At 42.4% G+C, this 19,634-nt stretch overlaps 2 protein-coding genes across 6 annotated transcripts in view; both read right to left on the bottom strand.

The window, feature by feature from the left end:
* Nucleotides 1-2,109: 2,109 nt before the first annotated feature.
* kop (askopos) lies at nucleotides 2,110-7,839 on the bottom strand. The gene is made up of 7 exons (XM_030081820.1): nucleotides 7,762-7,839; nucleotides 6,484-6,563; nucleotides 4,916-6,282; nucleotides 4,312-4,442; nucleotides 3,921-4,021; nucleotides 2,837-2,936; nucleotides 2,110-2,714 (listed from the first exon to the last, which is right to left on the bottom strand). Exons 2-7 carry the CDS (start codon nucleotides 6,524-6,526, stop codon nucleotides 2,585-2,587), a joined length of 1,872 nt encoding a protein of 623 aa, XP_029937680.1. The 5' UTR covers nucleotides 6,527-6,563; nucleotides 7,762-7,839; the 3' UTR covers nucleotides 2,110-2,584.
* Nucleotides 7,840-9,270: 1,431 nt separating this feature from the next.
* Nucleotides 9,271-19,634, bottom strand: part of ldlrap1b (low density lipoprotein receptor adaptor protein 1b) — a 38,838-nt gene continuing 28,474 nt past the window's right edge. Inside the window, exons 6-10 of one of the 5 annotated variants that reach the window (XM_030044247.1) lie at nucleotides 16,852-16,947; nucleotides 14,207-14,301; nucleotides 13,591-13,625; nucleotides 11,272-11,303; nucleotides 9,271-10,441 (exon numbers count right to left, since the gene is read on the bottom strand). In XM_030044247.1, coding sequence (XP_029900107.1) covers nucleotides 10,395-10,441; nucleotides 11,272-11,303; nucleotides 13,591-13,625; nucleotides 14,207-14,301; nucleotides 16,852-16,947 — 305 coding nt within the window. In that variant the 3' untranslated portion in view covers nucleotides 9,271-10,394. Of the gene's footprint in view, nucleotides 10,442-10,644; nucleotides 10,939-11,271; nucleotides 11,304-13,590; nucleotides 13,626-14,167; nucleotides 14,302-16,851; nucleotides 16,948-19,634 lie in introns of those variants that run through there. The other 4 variants (XM_030044245.1, XM_030044246.1, XM_030044244.1 and 1 more) reach the window with 4 other exon arrangements.

Below are 19,634 nucleotides of genomic sequence, written 5' to 3'. Positions count from 1 at the left end.
GAAGAATATGGTGTATGCTTACTTGTGTATGCTTAAATCAAATAAAAAATATCTAATATTTTCCACAGATGTCTGTGTTTGTTGTTAATTGTCACCAAAAAAATATATATTTTAAGATTCCCTACAAGTTACAAAGCTCAAATTCAGGCTACTGAAATGGGGTATTATTTAAATAAGGGAGGCTTGAAAATGAGTTTTTGCTACATGCAGGAAGACAGGCTTTTTCCTTGGTGAATAATACATGTGAATTTCAGACTTCACCAGGCTCCAACTGTCAAGACTTTCCTCCATCAAAAAGGCACATGCAATATCCCTCGAGTTATTGGGGTGGTATAGAGTTGTGACTGAGCGAGACATTAATCCTCATGAAAAATTCACTCAACAACAGCCTTTCAGGCAACTGCATTTAATGTGGAGTCAGCAACCTGTGTAAGAAAACGTGCCCAGATTCACAATGACTGAGAAATCAATGGGACTCACATAGCAGAACCCAACAAATCGCTTTCATCTCACTCAATTCCCACACTAGATTACGCTTACATTTGTCTTTCCAATGTAAGCATCAATACAAGAACAATCCTTGTCTTGATTGTTTGGCGGGACCGATGAAGTTTGGGATTTTTCAGTGGTTGACACACATAAGACTTACGTCTCTCAGACTCTCAAGGTTTTGTTTTTGGTAGTGCAACCTGTTTGGACAAAATCCATGCCTTCTGATAACACAGGCGCTGGGAAAACACGGGCCTGTTCAATGCAAACAGCATTGGAAAAGGTGCTGGTGGCTGCTCTGCACACACACGTGCCCTGCAGTGTGCACAGCATGTGTCACGAGGCCTTTCACTAACACCCACACACACACATCCACCTTCTGGATGGCCGGTCAGGAACAGACCGCCCGAGTTTCTGAGGAGCCGGGATTACTTTAACAGCCTGCATTATTCAATGGATGGGGCCTCACACTGATAAGACCCGTTCAAGCTTCCTGGGTGCAGCCAGCATTTCACCTCTACCAACCTTCAACTATAAACCTGCCTGTAGTGCTCACACTGTCCAAATGCTGCACAGGACAGGGCGACAGGTGTAGAGACATGAACATTAACAGGGGACTGAAATGCTGCATGTGTTAGTGGTATAGGTTAGGCTTCCTTGTGAGTAGTTCATTATGAGCAGTCTTGCCCCAGCACAAACAGCCTCACTCAAGCTCTAGCAGGGGCTGACTTCTCAGTTCTGAGCCTAGGGCGCGCACACACACACACACACACACACACACACACACACACACTTCATACTGTATGGGTTTAATGAGGCCTCAGTGTGAGGAGAGGATCCCCAAGCAGCTGTCTACACTGTAGCTATACCGTAAAACAATCAGCACCAACTAACAGCACACCAGTGTATGGCTCACTGAAAAAAATGTGAGTATGCCCCCAATAAAATATGATACAGAACCAAATTACGTTTTGTCAATGTCGTCTTCCATCCTTTTAAGAGAAATAAATAATTCAACATTTCCATCAGTTGCCTCCAACCCTAATTCCAAATACTAGGGTGCCTGTTTACAATAAACTCCAGAGGTTTGTGGGCAGCAATGGACTGAAACCTCTTGGTAAAAAGCCCCAGGCTTACGTAAGAAGTATTTACATAATAAATGATGCCCTTGCTTTGCCATGGACTGAACCAACACCTGCTTTCCCCCTCATGGACATGTGATGTATCTGTATGACAAATTCAATTATGCCAGAGTATTAAACTACATCAGGTAAAGTCTAGCTGACATCTCCGCCCTCTCCCAGAAAGCACTTAACAGCACATTAGGGAAAGGTATCTCCACCATGTGAAGGGTGCTCTGGGAAATGGGTTACTACATGATGGAATGCAAAAGTGGCCCCAAAAATACATTCATGATTTTCCTCATTTTTATTTCTTGCACTGATGAATTTTGTATGTACAGCCCCACTGCTTCGGAAAAGGCAATTCTTTTAGCTGCCATCACTCTCGGGACCACCTGCTGACACACCTGTACAAGATGCAAGGCTATGGTGGGTGCTACAGGCTAAGTAAGATCATAAACATGCGAGTGTGTGACTGATCAAAAAAGGGGAAAAAAAAGATGAAGAAAGCCCTGGGCTCAGTTTTTATTGGCTCAAAAGTGCAGTGCTAAGAAGAGAGCACACAAGGGGTAATTATGCATTTTGCAGACAAATTCTGTAAGCACAAAATTATTTATATATTTGTAGCAAACTTACAGAGAACAGGCAAACAGGTCAAGTTTCTAAATTTTATATAAAAAAGAAAAAAATTCAGGGCATATGAAGTGCGAAAGCAATGATGGGAAAAAGTGCTTGCTCACATGCATAATTTTATGAACCTTATAATTTAACTTTGAAAAACATGCATTAAATTCCACACATTTTAACACTCGTTAGTGCAAACACTCAAATAGAAACATATCAGAAAAAGAAGCTCAAGCTTCGACGTTCAAATCAACAAGTACTTGTCGAAATTGAAGACAGACAGTAACATACAGAATACAAGAGGTTGCATAGAATATAGCACTTAAGTGAACTCCACATGCATCTTCAATTTAAGGAACTGGACTTCTCTGAAAAATCTTTGGGACGCTGACAAAGCGCCTGTAACTCTTGCTGTTCTGGGTGTGCCATTCGGCAAGGGGGATTGTAGGAATCAAGTTTCCAAAACGTCTTTGGTAGTTCCTAAAAGGAGGAACATATTCTGAGCAAACAATTAAAATTGACATGTCTTCCAATTTCATCAAGACTGACTTCAATTATCACTTTCCCCTAACCAGGAAGAAACCCCACAGAGAAGAACGTACCTGCGAGTGAAATCGGAGGGATGTTGCCACTGTGTGCCATTAGGTCCCGCTTCCTGCTCAGTAACATGTCTCATCAGGTTCAGGACCTCAGTCATTCCATCTTCACAAAACACAAAAATATTTTTTTTTTCTTAATGGGATTGAGGGGGGAAAAATGTTTACGGTTATGGCTTTTGGTAGCATAAAATTCAGGCATTTTAGATGTTATACTGGAGCTGACTGAGCATAGTCAAAGCCCCAGCAGACATTTCTGTCCAATCATCACAGATAACCTGATTCATCTTACATCAACTCTGGGGTGTTAGGGTGAGCACAATGTCATGAAAATTATCTTTCAATGGAAATCTAAACACTCTTATGCTATAGGACATTATTAATGTGCACTGATTCTTGACACACCACAAAATTTGGACACATTAAGGCATCATCAGATAGTGCACATCTACCTGCAGCACAGTAAAAATGCAGTTTAGCAATGGTTCAAACTCAGCTGAATTTGCCAGCAGCCATGGTTACACTTATTATTCATGTAATCTGATTTTTAAAGGATGAGCTTTTGGTGGGTGAAAATCTGTTTAAGTTGGACACAGGCAGCATATTTGATGTGGCCTTTGTGAATGAGTACCATATTATTTGACTGATCTATACGCTGCCATGTCGCTCTTTAAGAGTAGTAGTTTTGAACAGCAGCACCAGGTACACACTTTGTAGAGGTAACTCACTTCTTGAATCTACTTAAAGCATTTGTACCCCAACATAATAATTAGAAGCATTTAGTGCAGTGAAAAATACACTGTGGATGTAAATGGAGGCGTTTTACGTCTGGCACCAGCAGGGTGGAGCGTCTGCTTGGGCTTTGCTTTTCGCTATTTTCAAGTAGAGGGAGGCAAGTTTACACACACGCGACAGCTGCCCTTGATATCCTGCTGACCAGTGAATAGCTAGTGGTTATGTGCAGTCAGAAACCTCAAATTCTCATGTTCAAACTCCATCACAGGATTTCATCTCTATGGTCAATCACCTACCGGCTAAATGACTAGAGGCCTGTGATTCTCCAGGATTTCAGCACAGTTCAGTTTCATACCTTGACCCGTTCCCGTGTCCTCCTGCATATGTCTGATGACGGAATTCACATACATCTGTTTTTCATGCTGCCAGTCCTCCTCCTGGGCAAACACCAGTGGCCTGGAACAGAAAACATCTATGTAAGAACAGTCTTTATACCATATTCTGTCAAAGAACCCATTTCCTGAAACCTGGGCTGAAATAGTTACTACTGTTTAGGTGCAACCATTCTCTAATAAATCTAGTCAGACAAACACTGATGACCCAGGAAAGTTAAATGCAGATATATGAAAATATTACAAAGCACAGATATGGCTTCCCTAGAGTATCTACCAAGCTGAAGGTACATCTTCCAGATCTTGACATGGTCACACTGCTCCCTCTAGAGGCCACAGAGGCCCATTCACTACCTTGGACACATGCCAGTCCTGTTGCCTTTGCCAATCTTGAGAATTGTCCGCGCTACAGAACTCGGCTTTGACATCTGGGAAGGGCCTGCTGATTTAGTTTGGGCCTTCCCAAGCACCACCACCGATTTAACCTAAAAACACAGAAGTTATGTGCAAATATATATACTTCCACACACTACACACAACTTATCTACTGTGTATCAGTGTATGGCCAGTAAATGAGTACAGCTACTTTTAGGGTTGAACAGTATGGTTTTAAAAAGAATCATAAACTACTGCAATTATTTGAACATAACCGGCATTACTGTAGTGGGACTTCAGTGAGAGTGAACTGCTGCATCATAACCTGTTTTCAATGAAGACAAAAATATACATAAAATGTCCAAACAAATTTGTGGCCAGTGAGAGTTTGCAGCACCACAATACATCTATTATAATGATGTTTTGTTACACATTTCATCTTTTAAAAAACTGCAACTGTTATTTTGATACTGTATTTGGCAATACTGTGATTTCAAAAATATTTTAATTAATTCAGCCCTACTGACAATTAGTACATATATGCAGTGCCACTGTGACAGCACATTTACCTGAGACCACTTACCTGTTGGACAGTTGAGGTGGTGGATTTCAGACTGGTCTTTGCTCCACTGTCCTGGCACTTGAGGACAGACTTGGTCCCTCTTCCTTCCAACCCCTTCCCTGCTAGTGTCTTGTCCTGGAACTCATGGATTGACTTGGTCACTTCTTCTTTCGCCTCCTTTTTTTCTACTCTCCTTTTTACAGTACCTCCAGTGGGCTGCACTGTGCCACTGCTGTTGCACACTGATGACTCTAATATTGGGGCACCGAGAGCCGATGCCTCCTCAACATCATCCTCCAAACGCTCTGTGGCACCACCCACAGAAGCCAACAGTGACCCATTTGTGATAGAAGAAAGGTCATCCGTGGTCAAGGATATGTACTCATGACAAGCCACACCTTGCTTATTGAATTCAGGCTCAGCTGGGCCTGGGATGTCACCCTCACCCTCCAGCACCTCTCTATTTCTCCAGACCAGGGAGCAAGAGGTAACCTGGGGCAGCAGAGGGGACCCAGGCTCAGAGGGATTCCTGCCTGCTTTAAGAGCCTGTCTGTACGACAAGGAAAAATAACCACTATCGCCCTCTTCTTCTTTAGTATTCATATCTTCTCCTCTTTTCAACTCTTTGCCTCTCCCCTCCTTCTTCTCATCTCCCCCTGCCTCAGTGATTCCTGGTGCTGGACTCTGAATACTGACAGGCTCATTTTGGAATGTGCTGCTGCTTGGACATTCACGGTCTTCTCCTACAGAGTTGGTGAATCCCCCAGACCTCCTGGTCCCAATAGGGCTGAGACACAAGATGCTTTCGATATCAAAGTCAAAAGCATGGTTGAGGTTTAATGGGGCATCTTCAAACAAAGGTGCTGAGGTTTTTGGGGTAGACTTGAAGTTTTGCTGTGCAGTCATTCTCTCCTCACCACCTGACCCCACTGAAGGCCCACTTGTTACATGCTCCAAGTCCAGCTGAGATTTCACAGCTTCTTTATTTTGGCTTCTGATGGCTTTGGGTCCATCTAATAAGACAGACTTAGAAATGGCTGGAGTGGAGTCTTGGCCTTGTTTTGGAGGAGTGCATAAGTCTTTTAGACATCCAAGGTCAGTGGAAACAGCCTGTGGACTGTAGGGCTTTTTTGTGGGAGTGCAATAGGTGTGATCATCTGATTTCCTCTTTCTAGAGGAAACGTTGATCACCTCAATCTTCAAGTTAACAAATGGGTTGGAAAACGTTGAATCAGGAACAATGGTCTTACTGTCGCAAGTTATCATTCTTGAATATACTGAGAGTGGCTTCAAGTGCTCAAAATTAATTTTGTGATCAGAGGCTTCCGATTTCACTAGACCAGGCTTATTAAATATCATCTTCATGGGCTTGTTGGATTTATCCATCCCTGTTGATAGAAAATGAACTGTCAACAGCCCACCAACTATTCCAAACACATTTCATATATATAGACTGTCATCTGATAAAAGCCAAAGAAATTTAAATGGATTATTTTACATTGTTAAAAAAAAAAAAACATAACAGGAGTCGCATATTGTCCACAGTGCTTCAAGGTTTAGATTTTTTCCCCTTTTCACTTTAAATATACCTTGTCCAGCATCTACATGCTTAGTCACATGTTTCTGATCCATGCTTCAGACAATCCCCCTTCCTTTCCAAGAGACTTTCCTGCAACACATAAGTAGTACAGTCCAAAACACAGACAGTTCCATTATCTTCTCTGAGCTAAGGTATAAGGTAAGGAAAGATAAGGTATGTTATGAGATAAGGTATAACCACACTGCTCCCTCTGAGCGGAATCCAGATTATCCAACTTCACTGATTAGTTAAAAACACTTTTGTACAGTTTTGTTGGCAGGTTTTCACTCAATAGTAAAGCTGCTCACTTTGTATTCCAGCAGCAGTGTCATTATCACTTTGGCCTAAGGATTTTTCCACACTTGACGCCCCCCCAGGGTTGGAGTGACAGTTCAAGCAAGCAACATACACAGCTAAAATGATGACACAAAATTAGGCCAGCATGTGCATTTTAGGGCACAGTAGAAAGATATGGAACATAGAACATTTAACAAAAGCAGGATAGGTTAACATTACTGTGGCCATAACGCTACATATTTTGTCTGAAATTTTTTACACATAACTTTAAAAAACTACTGCTTGAAAATAATGTAATGTAACTTCTCATCTCAAAACTATGTACATAACCGTTATTTCATTGAGCTGCTATTGAGTAATCTTAATTTTTTTTTTTACACATGCATCATGCATATTCTCTATGTGCTGGTTGCAACGCTTCAATGAAGCTGTATTAAGATTATATTGAGTGAAATATTCAAACGCAAGATTTCACTGTTATAAGGCTGCAACAGTACATTGAATAGAAAACATTTTGATGTCTGGTGCATGATTAGATCCACATTTCACTGCGATTCAGAGGGAAATATTCAGTATCTTTGGAAACCTCGGGATGTGCACTAAACTACTGACCGCTGGAGTGAACACAGCGCGGCCCTCCGACGGGACCGCCAGGTGGAAAAGGGTAAAAATTATGTATAATGAGATTTTAACAGTTAACACGACCTCGCTTCACTCAGCTTCATGTTAGCTAGTGCGACTAAAGACATAAAAACAAAAGACCAAATTCTGGGCAGACGGTGACTACTTAGCCTTGATGTTAGCTAATGTTAGCTTGACTCTCATAACTGAAGTTAGCTATCTTTGCCGTCCAAAACAAGCCGGTTTAGATACAGCTACCTTTAACTTATAACAAAGTGTGCTTTCACTTGGGCCTATATTGACTTTAGTCAACTGCATGAACTATTAACACTCAAGAGAAAATACAATGCCACTAAAGTATCGTACTTACTTCCAAAAACCAGCTAGGCAGATTACACCTGACCGCTGTCTCTGTTGGACGTCGCTGCCATGCCCTGTTTTTTTTTTTTTTTTTCCGTCCCGCACTCCGAACAGACCCGCCTTGCTCTGCCTCTGATTGGCTAATCCCAATCCTAACGCCAATTTTAACCAACCAATCAACGGAGGCAGCGGGTGCCAGCCAATCAGTGCGCGTTGTGCGGATAATTTAAAATATATAACTATGACGCTGAGCCGCGCAAATGTTGGATGTTTAGATTAGAAAGCGCAAGTGTCAAAATTGAAAAGACACTGAATTTCTGCGTGTTGGTTGTAAAATTAGTTTGAGCTTTTCATGAGAGTTATTAAAATATATCCAAACCTCAGCTGATTTCTGTAATAGACTACTGCATTATTTTATATGACTCATTAAATCACACTGTTAAATCATAAAGTTGGACTGAACGCTGGTCTGTATGCATGTTTCAACGAGGGTTTCTAGAGAGAATCTCATCAGTCTGGCCTTTGGCTGCACAGTCTTGTTCGCATGTTGCAGGGATTGTGTTAAAATGATCATCTGGGGTTGTGCCTGTACTCTTATTTATACACTTTGACTTCAAGATTGTTCAAATTGATCCCTCTGGGTTTAAGCTGCAGTTGCATGATCAGAGTAAGTGAACTTGGCTTTGTGTGCCAGGACTGTTGTCAAATAGCTCTGCATCTCCTCACACTTTTTCATTCATGTCTCCTCCCAAGTTTATTTCCTCGTCTTTCCACCTCCCTGTTTTTTTTCTGTTGCATCTTCTCTCTTTATCCCTCCTACCTGAAGTATTAGGGCAACAAGACTTTTTTTGGCTAGAATCCCCTAAGATTCATGAAGCAAAAGTCAGATTAGGTGAATTATTTTCGTCTTCGGTGGTGTCATGTCAATAACCCATAGCACTACTGTAAAATAAACTCCCATGGGTAAAAAGATCTTTACTTCCAATCTTTCTTTTCCACTCTACCAAAGTATTTCATTATGTTTAAAAGAGATGACAGATTAATTTATGTTCACTGCTTTCTTGCTTGCATTTGAGAAAGAATTAACATCGTCAAGCTGCGTGTTAAAAGACAATAGTCTGCAAAATCAAATTGAAGAGGGAGTTAAGAAATAAATTACTGTCAATATGAAACAGCCAAAAGTTAGGTAAAACCGTTTTAATATGCCCTCAGCACAACCTACTTTTTCACAAACTGTCCAGTCTAAATTTTGTTTTTATGTGTTATTATACAGCTAAATGTCTCAAATTAAAACATTCTTTGTCCACTCCTCATTCAAGGCTGCAGAAAACTGAATTTTCATCTCTCTGCGGTCACTTTTACAGACACACATGCTTCTTTTCTCAGAAAAAAGACAACACAACTCAAGATGCAAGTAAACGTACCAATCGATGACAGCCATGCTTTTGGGCTAGCTGTACATTTCAGTTCATGATAAAAATGGCAAAACTTAAAATAGGAATGAAAAAATACCACACACTTTTAATTTCATTGAAGTTTATGTTCTCAATTAAATTAATTTCAAACATTAACAAAATGCCAAAGATAACACTGGGAAGCATCCCGGGAAAAATAGTAAACAAGCAAAATCATGTTATAATTTAACATACAGTGGTATATAAGCCTAAATGAGTTTGAAGGTTATTGACAATAAATTCCCCTACATGTAATATGTGCTTTAGAGATTTGGATGAAAGTGGAGTGCAAAAGTACATTTTGCATTATGAAAAAAAAAAAGATTGTCCTTTTGTCCACATCTGTTTTCACTCACACTTAAACCAAACATACACACATTTTAAAGCCTTTGTTGACCAACCAAAGGCTGAAGCCTTGAGTCACGTAACAGGTAGTAACTTTATTTTCCTCCATTTATTCCCATCGCTGCAACTGGTGAGTTAACCAGCCAAACTTCTCTCTAACCTGGTTACAACACTCCATGTCTAAATAAATGAAATGTAACTGTCAGCACCCTACTTGACCTTTACATCACTTAATGAACCGCTCCAAACTCAGCATAGTTCTCATCTCAGTTTGTACAAATATATATGTATATATATATATATATACACACACACACACACACACACACACACACACACACACACTCACTTTTTTGAGTGCCAGATACACAAAAACATACAGTACACAAACATACCATTACATACAGTGAGTGGGTAAACAGAAACAAAAAAGGAACCTATACACTGACTGTAACAAACAAATGACTGCATGTTTTCATAGAAAAGCGATTAACTGTTTTGTATTGCTTTGGTCTGTTCTGTGAGCAGCCTGCTCATGTTGTCCTCCTCTGGTCAGACGCAGATGCAGTAGCATCCCAGCCACTAGATGGCGACACTGAGAGGACTTGGCAGCGAGGAAAAGGTGGGAAACCCCACTGGTGTCACCAGTGTCCATTTTGCTACTTCTCCACAGTTTGCAACCATGTACCACCCACCTTTTCTCCTCATCTTTCCCTGTTTTTCTCCTTCTTGGCGACGGTTTCACCTTAGAACCCAAAAGTGTCCTTTTGTTCGGTGAGGTCCGTGTCCGCTTGGTCCCATTTGCCTGGGGACAGGCACTCTTCAGTGTTGAAGTCCTGAGGGTTTACCCCAATGTCCAGGACCTGGGGGTTAGTGCGAGACTCAGCGAGTCTGTGGGAGCAGAGAAAAGAAGGAGACATTTCATTTAGCAACTTTAACAGTCGAGAAAACTATGATGACACTTGGGTGGGGATCCGAATTAAGATCATCTATGAAGAATGCATGAGATGGTATGAGCTACACTTTCAAAATGTCTAAATATCTAGAGAGCATCACCATTAAGCCTAGTCATAAGTCATGCACTATATGTTCTGTATGTACATCATGTCGGGACAGACACTTCAGTGGTGATCACAATGACAATGCTAATCTAGTGCTTTTGGTTATGAACAACAGCAGAGTCACGATGGCCAGACAGGGGCAAAAAGATGGTTCCTTACGTGACAATCACATGACAACCCTAAATGACACTGCTTAACAAACATACATGAGACCAAAACATATATAAATACTTCCTTTTCACACATCAACGCTACACAGACACACACTGTTTTGGCTCACCATGACATCACTCACTCAGTGACGTGGCAGCAATGGAGAGTGCAATGCTGATGGTTGTGAGGCGGAGAAACAAAACAACTGTGATGAGGATGTGGACAGAGGGGACGACTACGAGTTCCTCGCCTTACGAGACACAGTGACAGATGAAATTGGAATGCTAGTGCAGGTTTTTGCCCCCTTTGAGTTTCTCAAAGTTCGCTGAACAGGGTTGTGAGCCGCGCTAATGGTACACGGCCTAATAAAGACATAAAACTACATTTGTCCTGATTAATTTGGCCATACAACAAGAGGGCAAATTGTTTTTGAAGTGGGAATGAATGGTGGGATGACTAAGGAGGGAAGGGGTGGATGTCACAAGATCCAGTGAACGGCATTGTTACCTGAGTAGGATTCAAAGCTATCCAGACTGCGGCTGGGGGTGCAAAGGAAACATCACAAGTCAGGCAATGCTTGGCAAATATACATGTCTGTGGATGCTGAACTGCCTTACAATAAAGTAAACGCATACATTTTTGAATGGCAACAGTGCAGAATCTTTTTCTTATTTTCAGTAGTGCCAGTCTTCGAATTTAACCAAACAAAGCTACAGCCTCACAGTCACACATATTTGATACTCAAGCCTTTTTCCTCAAACTCTGCAGCAAAGCGAACATCACCATACCATTATGTCTTTTGCCCCCAAGGAATCAAAAGGCACCCAAGAATCTACAGTGCACCAATAGCCTACAGCCAGCAGATGGCAGTGCAGTCTCACATAGCAACAAAGAACTATCCCAGCTCCAACATGTGGACTGGTCTTCAGTTAGGGAACACTGGGCAAAAATATGATATCCTGACATTACTTATACCACTTTAACTAACCGAGTCATGACTATGGTGAAGAGAACCGACACCGGTCATGCATCAGGTAAAAACAAATAAACCAAAAACAGTAGAGGCACACTTGAGATAAGTATTCTGGGCTCTTTGCAATGAAATCCTTGGCCGTGCACGAAGACCACAGATGTTTTTGTGATGCTCAGATGTTGTGCTGCCTATTACATAATCTCCAGCATGTCGGAAGGGTTAGGAAGCCCAGGTGCATGTAAACCGCTTTTAATATACTGAGTGTTTTGCTAACATTTTGGAAGAGAGGGAGAGTCTGCCCCTACTTCACCTCTTTCCCTGAGGACAAGAGAGGAAAAAACAACCATTAACAAAAACCCTGCAAAGCTGAAAGGGATTTATATGTAGCTCTTTCAAGGAGAACTCAAGTTTTTTTTTTCTCCCTTGCTCTGCTGTTTATGAAAAAAAAAAAATCACTCTCTAATTGCTTTGGGGATCTTCTTCACAAAGTACAGAGACAACCAGGCACATTTAAGGTACTCAAGTAAAGGTAAAAAGACTCTGGTACTATACAATCTGAAAGCAATCCACCAATATGGGGAACACTTCAAACTCTATGTGCTGTGCATCAGCAACTATGTACAATGACAACAATAAAAACAGTATAACTTCGTAATATTGTCTCTCATGTAACAATGAATTCTATGATTTTCTCTCTCCACTTTGCCACAGCTGAGCTCTGACTTGAGTAGCACATAGTGCATGTCCGCAATCGGTTTGTCCTGATGAACAAAAAATTGAGCTGGACCCTTGGGCCGCTGAATTTCCTTCAATTACAGAAATTTGCATCTGGATACGTTGCTGCTGGTGCTGGGAGCCTCCTCGTTAATCACAGAGTGGTAGATTAACGGTGTTAGGGTGTAATTACAGTGTGTGCAGACAAATAATCATCTGATAACCGGGCTAAAATGGCCTCTTAGTGCTTGATTACAGAGACGGTGGAATACATTCTCCCTCCACTAAATGAGAGAGAGGGAGGCCACTGTCAAATTAGCAGAGGGAATGAAAATCAGAGCCAGTGGAAATAAAAGCACTAATAAAAGGGTTGAATGAATCTTCATGGCAGAATCTAAAACAAATACCAGTAAACAAGTTGTGCCATGCAACTTACCAGCAGGCCACCAAAGCCTATGTGGGTGTGCGGCCGATACAGACTAAATGGGAAGCATTTATCACACTGGACCGCAGCTGGATTTAGATTATCTTATAGATGGTATATCATGAGTTTGGAGAATCCCAATCAGGCTGGACAAGGCAACTGGGGATTTTTCCTGTCAATTCTGAACCTGAGAAGTATGAGACTTTAACTTTTGTGTGCTCCCCGTCTGTGCTTTTACACAACCACACTTTGACGATTTCTGCCAAAGAAGCGTGCAACCAAACTAAGCAGTTTCATATTTGTAGCATCAAAAAAGTGCTAAAAAGAGTAATCCGCCTTGAAATAGCTTATTTTCTTTTGCCGTTGTGATCCAAACACCACTACAGTATGCTTTCCCCAACAGCACCCATATGTAATCACAGGCTTCCTGAAATTTTCCTTTGAGTGAGGTTCTGTGAAATCGGTGTGTGGGCCCGAGATGGTGGTAAATGAAGCCTACTAAAGCAGCATGACGCGAATGTCTGCTGTGCTGAGGACTGTAAACTGAGCCGGTGTCCTGGTTGTGGGAGGGCACCGCGGTGAGCCAAGCAGAGGGAGTGGCAGTATTTATTATGAGAGCAGCCCAAACCACGGGTGGCTATTTCCAGAACACAGCTTGTGTGGCTGTTAAACAGAGCCTGGGCGTTGGGGAAACCAAATCCAAACTTTCTCTCACCTTGAGAAAGCCTCGTCCAGACCGTCCTCCAGCTCCTGCCAGACAAAACACACAGATATTGGTTTACAGAGGCAACACTTTTGTCAGGAGAGAATATAAGTAAACAGTGTTTATGTAGGAAAATGTTTGCTGGTATGAGTGAGTGACGTCTGAGCGAGCCGCTGTGCTATCACACCTGTGGTTTAAGGGAACTATAAATAGAGGGTCTGGGTTACTAGAAGTTAATGCTCTCTCGCACATGCACACACAAATCACCTCTCCCCACCTTTCCCTAACCTTTTCATGTGGTCTTGATTCGTTAATCTTGTCTAAAACAGTCCCACTCCCTCTCAAGCTATGTGGAGGATCTGATAAGGCAGGTTCTGTTCAATGCACTATTGTCTAACTCAACATACCAACTCTCTATATACAGAATCCACTCCCTCCAATACAACAAGTATATCTTCATGCACTTTGGCCAATTAAATATTGTTTCCCTTTTACCCATGATATTGTAGCATTATTCCTCTCCCACCTTATCAAGCCCCAACAGCTGGTTACAACTGAACCTCACTGACCAGCCCATCTCTCGTCTTACCCATACAGTATTGTTGTTCTCTGTTGCGTGGTTATGCACCATAATAGGATCTGGCTCAGTCTCCATTGTTCCTGAGTGGACCAGTGCCACATTGGCCCCCTCTGCCAAGTCCAGAAGTTTCCCTGTAGCCACCTCTGCAACACATACCAAACACATCAATAAGCATGTGAAAAAAACAAGATCTGAGACTATTCCCATATGTGTGCCTAAAACAGAATAATACACAGTCTATTCTAAACTGTCACCAATCAGCTGCTACTGAGTTGCATTATTGCAGTAATAAGTGGAAGCCAAGAGACAACAGTGTAATTATGAAGATAAATTTGCTCCACATAACCATTTGCCAGGCTCTTGTGATTATCATACACCAATAGTAACAGTAAACAGAAGCTTGTGTGCACAAAGGCTAAGAAGCTATTCATTAGGGTCCAATTTTTCCTTATTAGGCCTCTGATGTATCTCATCGATGTGGCCATCTGTGGATTGTCACTTGGTGATAAGTGAGCATGGAGTAACCCTGTGACACACCAAACCAATGAGACACCAGTGATGTGCCATGTCACTGGTTTCCAATGGCTGTGCTCAATGATTAATGTGTGTCAATTATGAGTGTAAATCAAAATCTCAAGGAATTCCTTGGTTTAAACAGCTAGAAAGTTGTCCTGTTAGAGGAAAGCACAAAGATTTCTCTCAGTCTCTATTACTATCACTGTGCAAGGTGGTTAAGTACCCTCTTCTATCTGGAGCCTTTATTATCCTAAAATGACATTTTCCTCATTATGCACGGCTCCCCAAAAGACAGAGGCTCATAAATGACAGTCGGCCTGCAGAGGCAGTTCCCCTCAATCTGCTCTTTCCATCAACATTGGCTCAATGGCATTTAAAGCATCTTCCCTTTCATGAGGGGGGCAATTATCTGTGCGTCTGGTCATCTGATATGTCCGTCCTGGGGAGAGGAGGAATCAAGGGTCATATGCCGATAATGTTTCCAAGTTAACAGCTTGGATGTTTGGGAGTAGAGGTGCTGGGATCCCAGCAGCACAAAGCTGGTAGATTTGACCCAGAGAAACAGAGCAGATGGGGTGAGTGAAATCAGATTTCTAGTCTCAAGAAAGATAAACCCCTTCTGATAATCAGGACAGCACAGGGTAAAATAGCAGCTGAATGTTGTGGCCACAAACATTCAGCAGAGTCAGGCAGGCAGGCACATATACCAGCTTCTGTGATAGGCAGGAGGCTGAATGAGAGTTGGAGGTATCATGTCTCATGAATAAAGCTGAATCAACTCTGACAGCCACTCTGGCCCTGACTCAGTAGGATGAATTTTCTCAGCCAAAGTGAAGGGTACATAATCGTATCCTTCTGTTACCACTAAAGATGTGCTGTCCCCAATCGTCTCTTTAGGGTGTTGAAAACTTTTGGCAAGATAGAAACGGTCAGCCTATTTCAAAAAGCACTCAGACACTCTGTACTAGTCCGCTGTACAATTATGTCATTGTACTTGACAGAAATCCCATCCTTGAGCAGCCAAACGTCCCACTGAGTGCTCACTGGGATAACGTTAGACCAAACGCACAACACCAAGCTTCTTTGTTACCATGATCTGATTCCAAGGCCCAGTTTGATGAATCTTCTCACTAGGGGATCATCCCCAAACCCCTGTCAGCCCCAAAATGTTGCACATCCAAGGCCTCCGCCCCACATAAACTGTGTGTCAGAGCAGATTTAGAGAGATCCTATTCTGGCTGGCAGCCACCTGGCAGGGCGACGGGGAAGAGCAGTGCTAAGCTGACGTTTTCAGACGTTTTTGGAGTTGACCTACCTCAGACCAAAACCCTCATCCTCCAAAAGATCAATGAAAATGTCAACAATGGCCACTGGCACAAAAGTGTCTTATTCACATTCATCTCTCAGACACAGACAGGCATGCACAAAGACACAGACAAATGGAAATGGTTTTCTAGCATTAGTGTAGAGCCACTGTGCCGTTAACAAAAGGACACTGCTCATTTCATCTTAGGCCGTGGACAAAACATTGAGATAATAAGGCCTGAAGGTTGTCTGGCTGAGTGACAATCAACAACATGTTTAGAGGAGGTGACTGTTTGTCTAAAGCCCTGGAATCTGGAAATATGTCTGCTCAGAAAATCTCTTAGAACAGGAAAAGCCTGGTCATGGAAAATGTAGGCCTCTTTCATGCTTTTCATACAAACAGTGCCGGGGCTGTGCTTCCAGAGTGCCGATGAATATGACCATTTATTTGTCCCTTCAGTCTTCCATGAGTAGTTTTCTAATATGAGAAAATGTCGCTGGGACAGCCAGGGGGGTTGTGAACCAAGATCTTTTTTTAAATGGATCCACATCATGGCAAAAAAAGACTTCTCTCTTCCAAATTTAAGAGGGCATCATCATTACCATTATCATCATAATCATCCTAAAAATGTCAAATGTACTAAATGTTTATCGTGACATTTGTGGTTCATTTTAATGATGACAGATTCTTCATAATAAGGACAACCAAAATAACGCAGATTGCTGTGAGCTGACCTGCGGCACCAATATAGGCCAACCTTTGAGGAGTGCTTGAATGGTGTTCCTTCCCCTGAGGCTATGATTGCTGTGACAGAGATGGTGAGGCGGGCGGGGGGGACAGAAAGATGTGATGAAGGCCGACAGTGACTCACCTCCTCCCTTCAGGCTGCCCATGCTGGCCGAGTTCTCCGACTGGGAACTGCTGGCTCCTTCCCCGTCTGAGCCCGACTTTACTCGTTTCTCTTTTTCTGTGTGGGTTACCAGCAGGGGGTCGGGGAGGGAGACAGAAAAAAGAGAGATCAGTCAGCAAAATACAGCAAGGCACTGATCTGCAGCTTGCAACCACGGGGTGAGAGGTGAAAACCCTTTGAGTGTATTGCCACGGGAACCGTTTACTTCTCTAGCTGATTAAAAGATGTGTTTTTAAGTTTCTCTAGCCATGCATGTGATGTGTGTGAACAAACATAACTGTAGGGATGAACGATATGCCAAAAATAATTGTGATATTGCAATTATTTTGACAGATGCGATTATGATGAGTCCTGATTTTAGTGGGAATGGTAGTTTTTGTCTTTAATTTTGACTGAAAAAATATTAAAATGATGATGATTTTTTTCTGCGGTCTGTGCCAAAGAAGCATGTTTCCTTACATCTGGAGAATACGAGTTGCAGGATGGGGAGACTCTGTAACACCACAATGCTTCATTTATAATGGTATGTTGTTTTGATGTTTATCAAAAAAATTCAGCTCCTGCGATTTGGAGAAAACAACAGCTCTTACTCTTCCAACCTGCCTGCTGAAATCTAGATGGTTTGGGCTTCAAAGGATCAAAAGCTACAGAATTAATAAAATAGTCACTAACTACAGCATGTGAAAAAGTGGTACCTTAACATCAGGTCAGGGAATTTCTAACACTCTGCTAACAAGTGGCATCTGGGTCAGATGGATAAAGCTCTGTTTGCTCCAAACCGTCTCACCTGCTGAGAGCAGGGCTTAGAGCAGTAACCAACTCCAGGTCAGGTCACCAACTTCAACAGACAAGAGCTCTCCTGATATTTCCTCCACAATTCTGCTCTTCCCAACTAAATTAGTCAAGCACTGGGTTTCTGAGAAAGTCTATTATTATTCTAAGTCTAGAAGGATGTCTCTAAAACTCACAAAAGTACACATAAATATACATCTGCCTTACCTAAGGTATAGGCATTTCTGTCAGATAGACAGAAATGAATCACTTAACAAAACTCAAGACACTCTATTCAAGCTTGGTAACTCCTTAAAGGGCCCAGATGCTGACCCACTGTAACTCGCTCTTCGAATAATATGGCTAGAGATTAAATGCCCATTCAGCCGATCCCTCAAGGGTGCTGCTTACAGTAAGGCTTTTAATGATTTCTTAATCGTACTTGGTCTAGACAAAATAAAATAAAATAACAGCCTCCTCTTTGGAGTCATCCCATTCTCCCTGAGAGCCAGTGTAGCTCAGTGATGGCTGCATTACAAACCTTTCCCTAGGCACTTGTTTCCCCCCATGTGCACAGCTTTCAGTCTGAGTGAGTGTTAAACGACTACTAAACTTAAAAACAACTCCAAAGGATATGCAAGTTCAAAGCTAGCTGTGCTGTTCACAGCGAATACTCTATGAACCCAGATTTCTTATGCATGGAGATGGAAGCTGTGGTATATAGTGAAATGTGGGTCAGGCACATGTAGTGGGCTATAAAGTACCAATGCGGGGGGTGGAGAAGAGTTTGTAAGAAACAAGCAATGAACTAGGCACAGTTAGACAACCCCCCTGCTTTTCTTTGCCCTGATCCTCTGGGGTCTTGTAACTTGCATGTAGCAGACTCAGAAATGTTTTTTTTCCTCTCCTCGTTTTCTCCGCGTCTTGCTTCCGTCTCCTCTGCCACATGAGAACGCCACTACGTTTGAAAGATATTCTTCCTTCCCCATCCACAACCCCCCTCAACCAGCTATGCCTCTTTTCTCCTTCATCAGCGACATTGTATTGAATGAGACGAAAACACAGCTTGGCAAATTAGACGGGTTACCAGGCTCGCTTCTGTGAGCAGAGTAAGAGGAGAGCAGATGAAGAATGGGGAGAGAGGAAAAGAGAGCGCAAGAGATAAGGGGAGGGAGAAAAAAAAGTGGGTGGGAGGCAAAGTGTAGCAAGAGAGTAAGGTGAGGGAGTGGAACTGAGAGGGCTGAAGACAAGGCAGCATGCGCTAATTTGCAGTTTTTAATATTCCACGCAGAAAAGCGGAGAGCCAAACGAGGAAGCACGGAGCGAGAAGCCCGTGGCCTTGATCTCTGAGAAAAAAAATAACACCGCAAATATGTAAATGTGTCAAAATTAATATATTCGTAAATGCCACAGCAGAGAGGGAGTGGAAACGAGGAGTAACTTAAAGAAGGGGCTAGGTTTTCTGTTACTGTGTAAGACTGTCTACAAAGAGTGGAATAAATAAGCTTGCCTTCACTTTCTCACACTGAGACTGAGACTGGATCAATGGCGCTGGCACTGAAGCTGTCAGTGGGGGGTGAGCTGACACACACACACACACACACACACACACACACATATACACATTTTCCCTCTTGTGCGCCCCTATCTCAACCCCCCTCCACCCCCCTTCATGCTCTCTTGCCCTCTCTCCTCTTCCCCATCCCCCTCTTTCCCTCGCCTCTTCTTCACCCGTCTCCCTGACAGTAATAAACCAAGATGAGCACAGGCTGGTGGGGGCTTTAGACAGGGAAAACAAAACAACCTGACGGGGGGATCAAGGTGCCAGGTGCAGAACGGGACTGACAGCATCACTGTGCACTTTGGAGATTCCAAGTGTTCGCACAAGGCAGCACATGAGTAGGATGCATGTAAAGATGAAGACCGGAGACATGGTGATACAATAATCACCCATTTTATGTGGCTAAGCCCCC

Source organism: Myripristis murdjan, chromosome 22 (genome assembly GCF_902150065.1).
Source record: "Myripristis murdjan chromosome 22, fMyrMur1.1, whole genome shotgun sequence".
NCBI classification, from domain to species: domain Eukaryota; kingdom Metazoa; phylum Chordata; class Actinopteri; order Holocentriformes; family Holocentridae; genus Myripristis; species Myripristis murdjan.
Note: the sequence above shows the minus strand (reverse complement) of the source record. Positions and strands in the feature narration are given on the sequence as shown.

What these genes read in the sequence shown, in the direction of transcription:
- kop (XM_030081820.1), bottom strand. Translation starts at nt 6,526, where the DNA reads ATGGATCAGAAACATGTGACTAAGCATGTAGATGCTGGACAAG. An exon ending in AGGACTGGCATGTGTCCAAG is followed by an intron (nt 4,022 to 4,311) that starts GTAGTGAATGGG and finishes TTTCTGTTCCAG; the next exon opens with GCCACTGGTGTTTGCCCAGG. An exon ending in CCCTCCGATTTCACTCGCAG is followed by an intron (nt 2,715 to 2,836) that starts GTACGTTCTTCT and finishes TCCTCCTTTTAG; the next exon opens with GAACTACCAAAGACGTTTTG.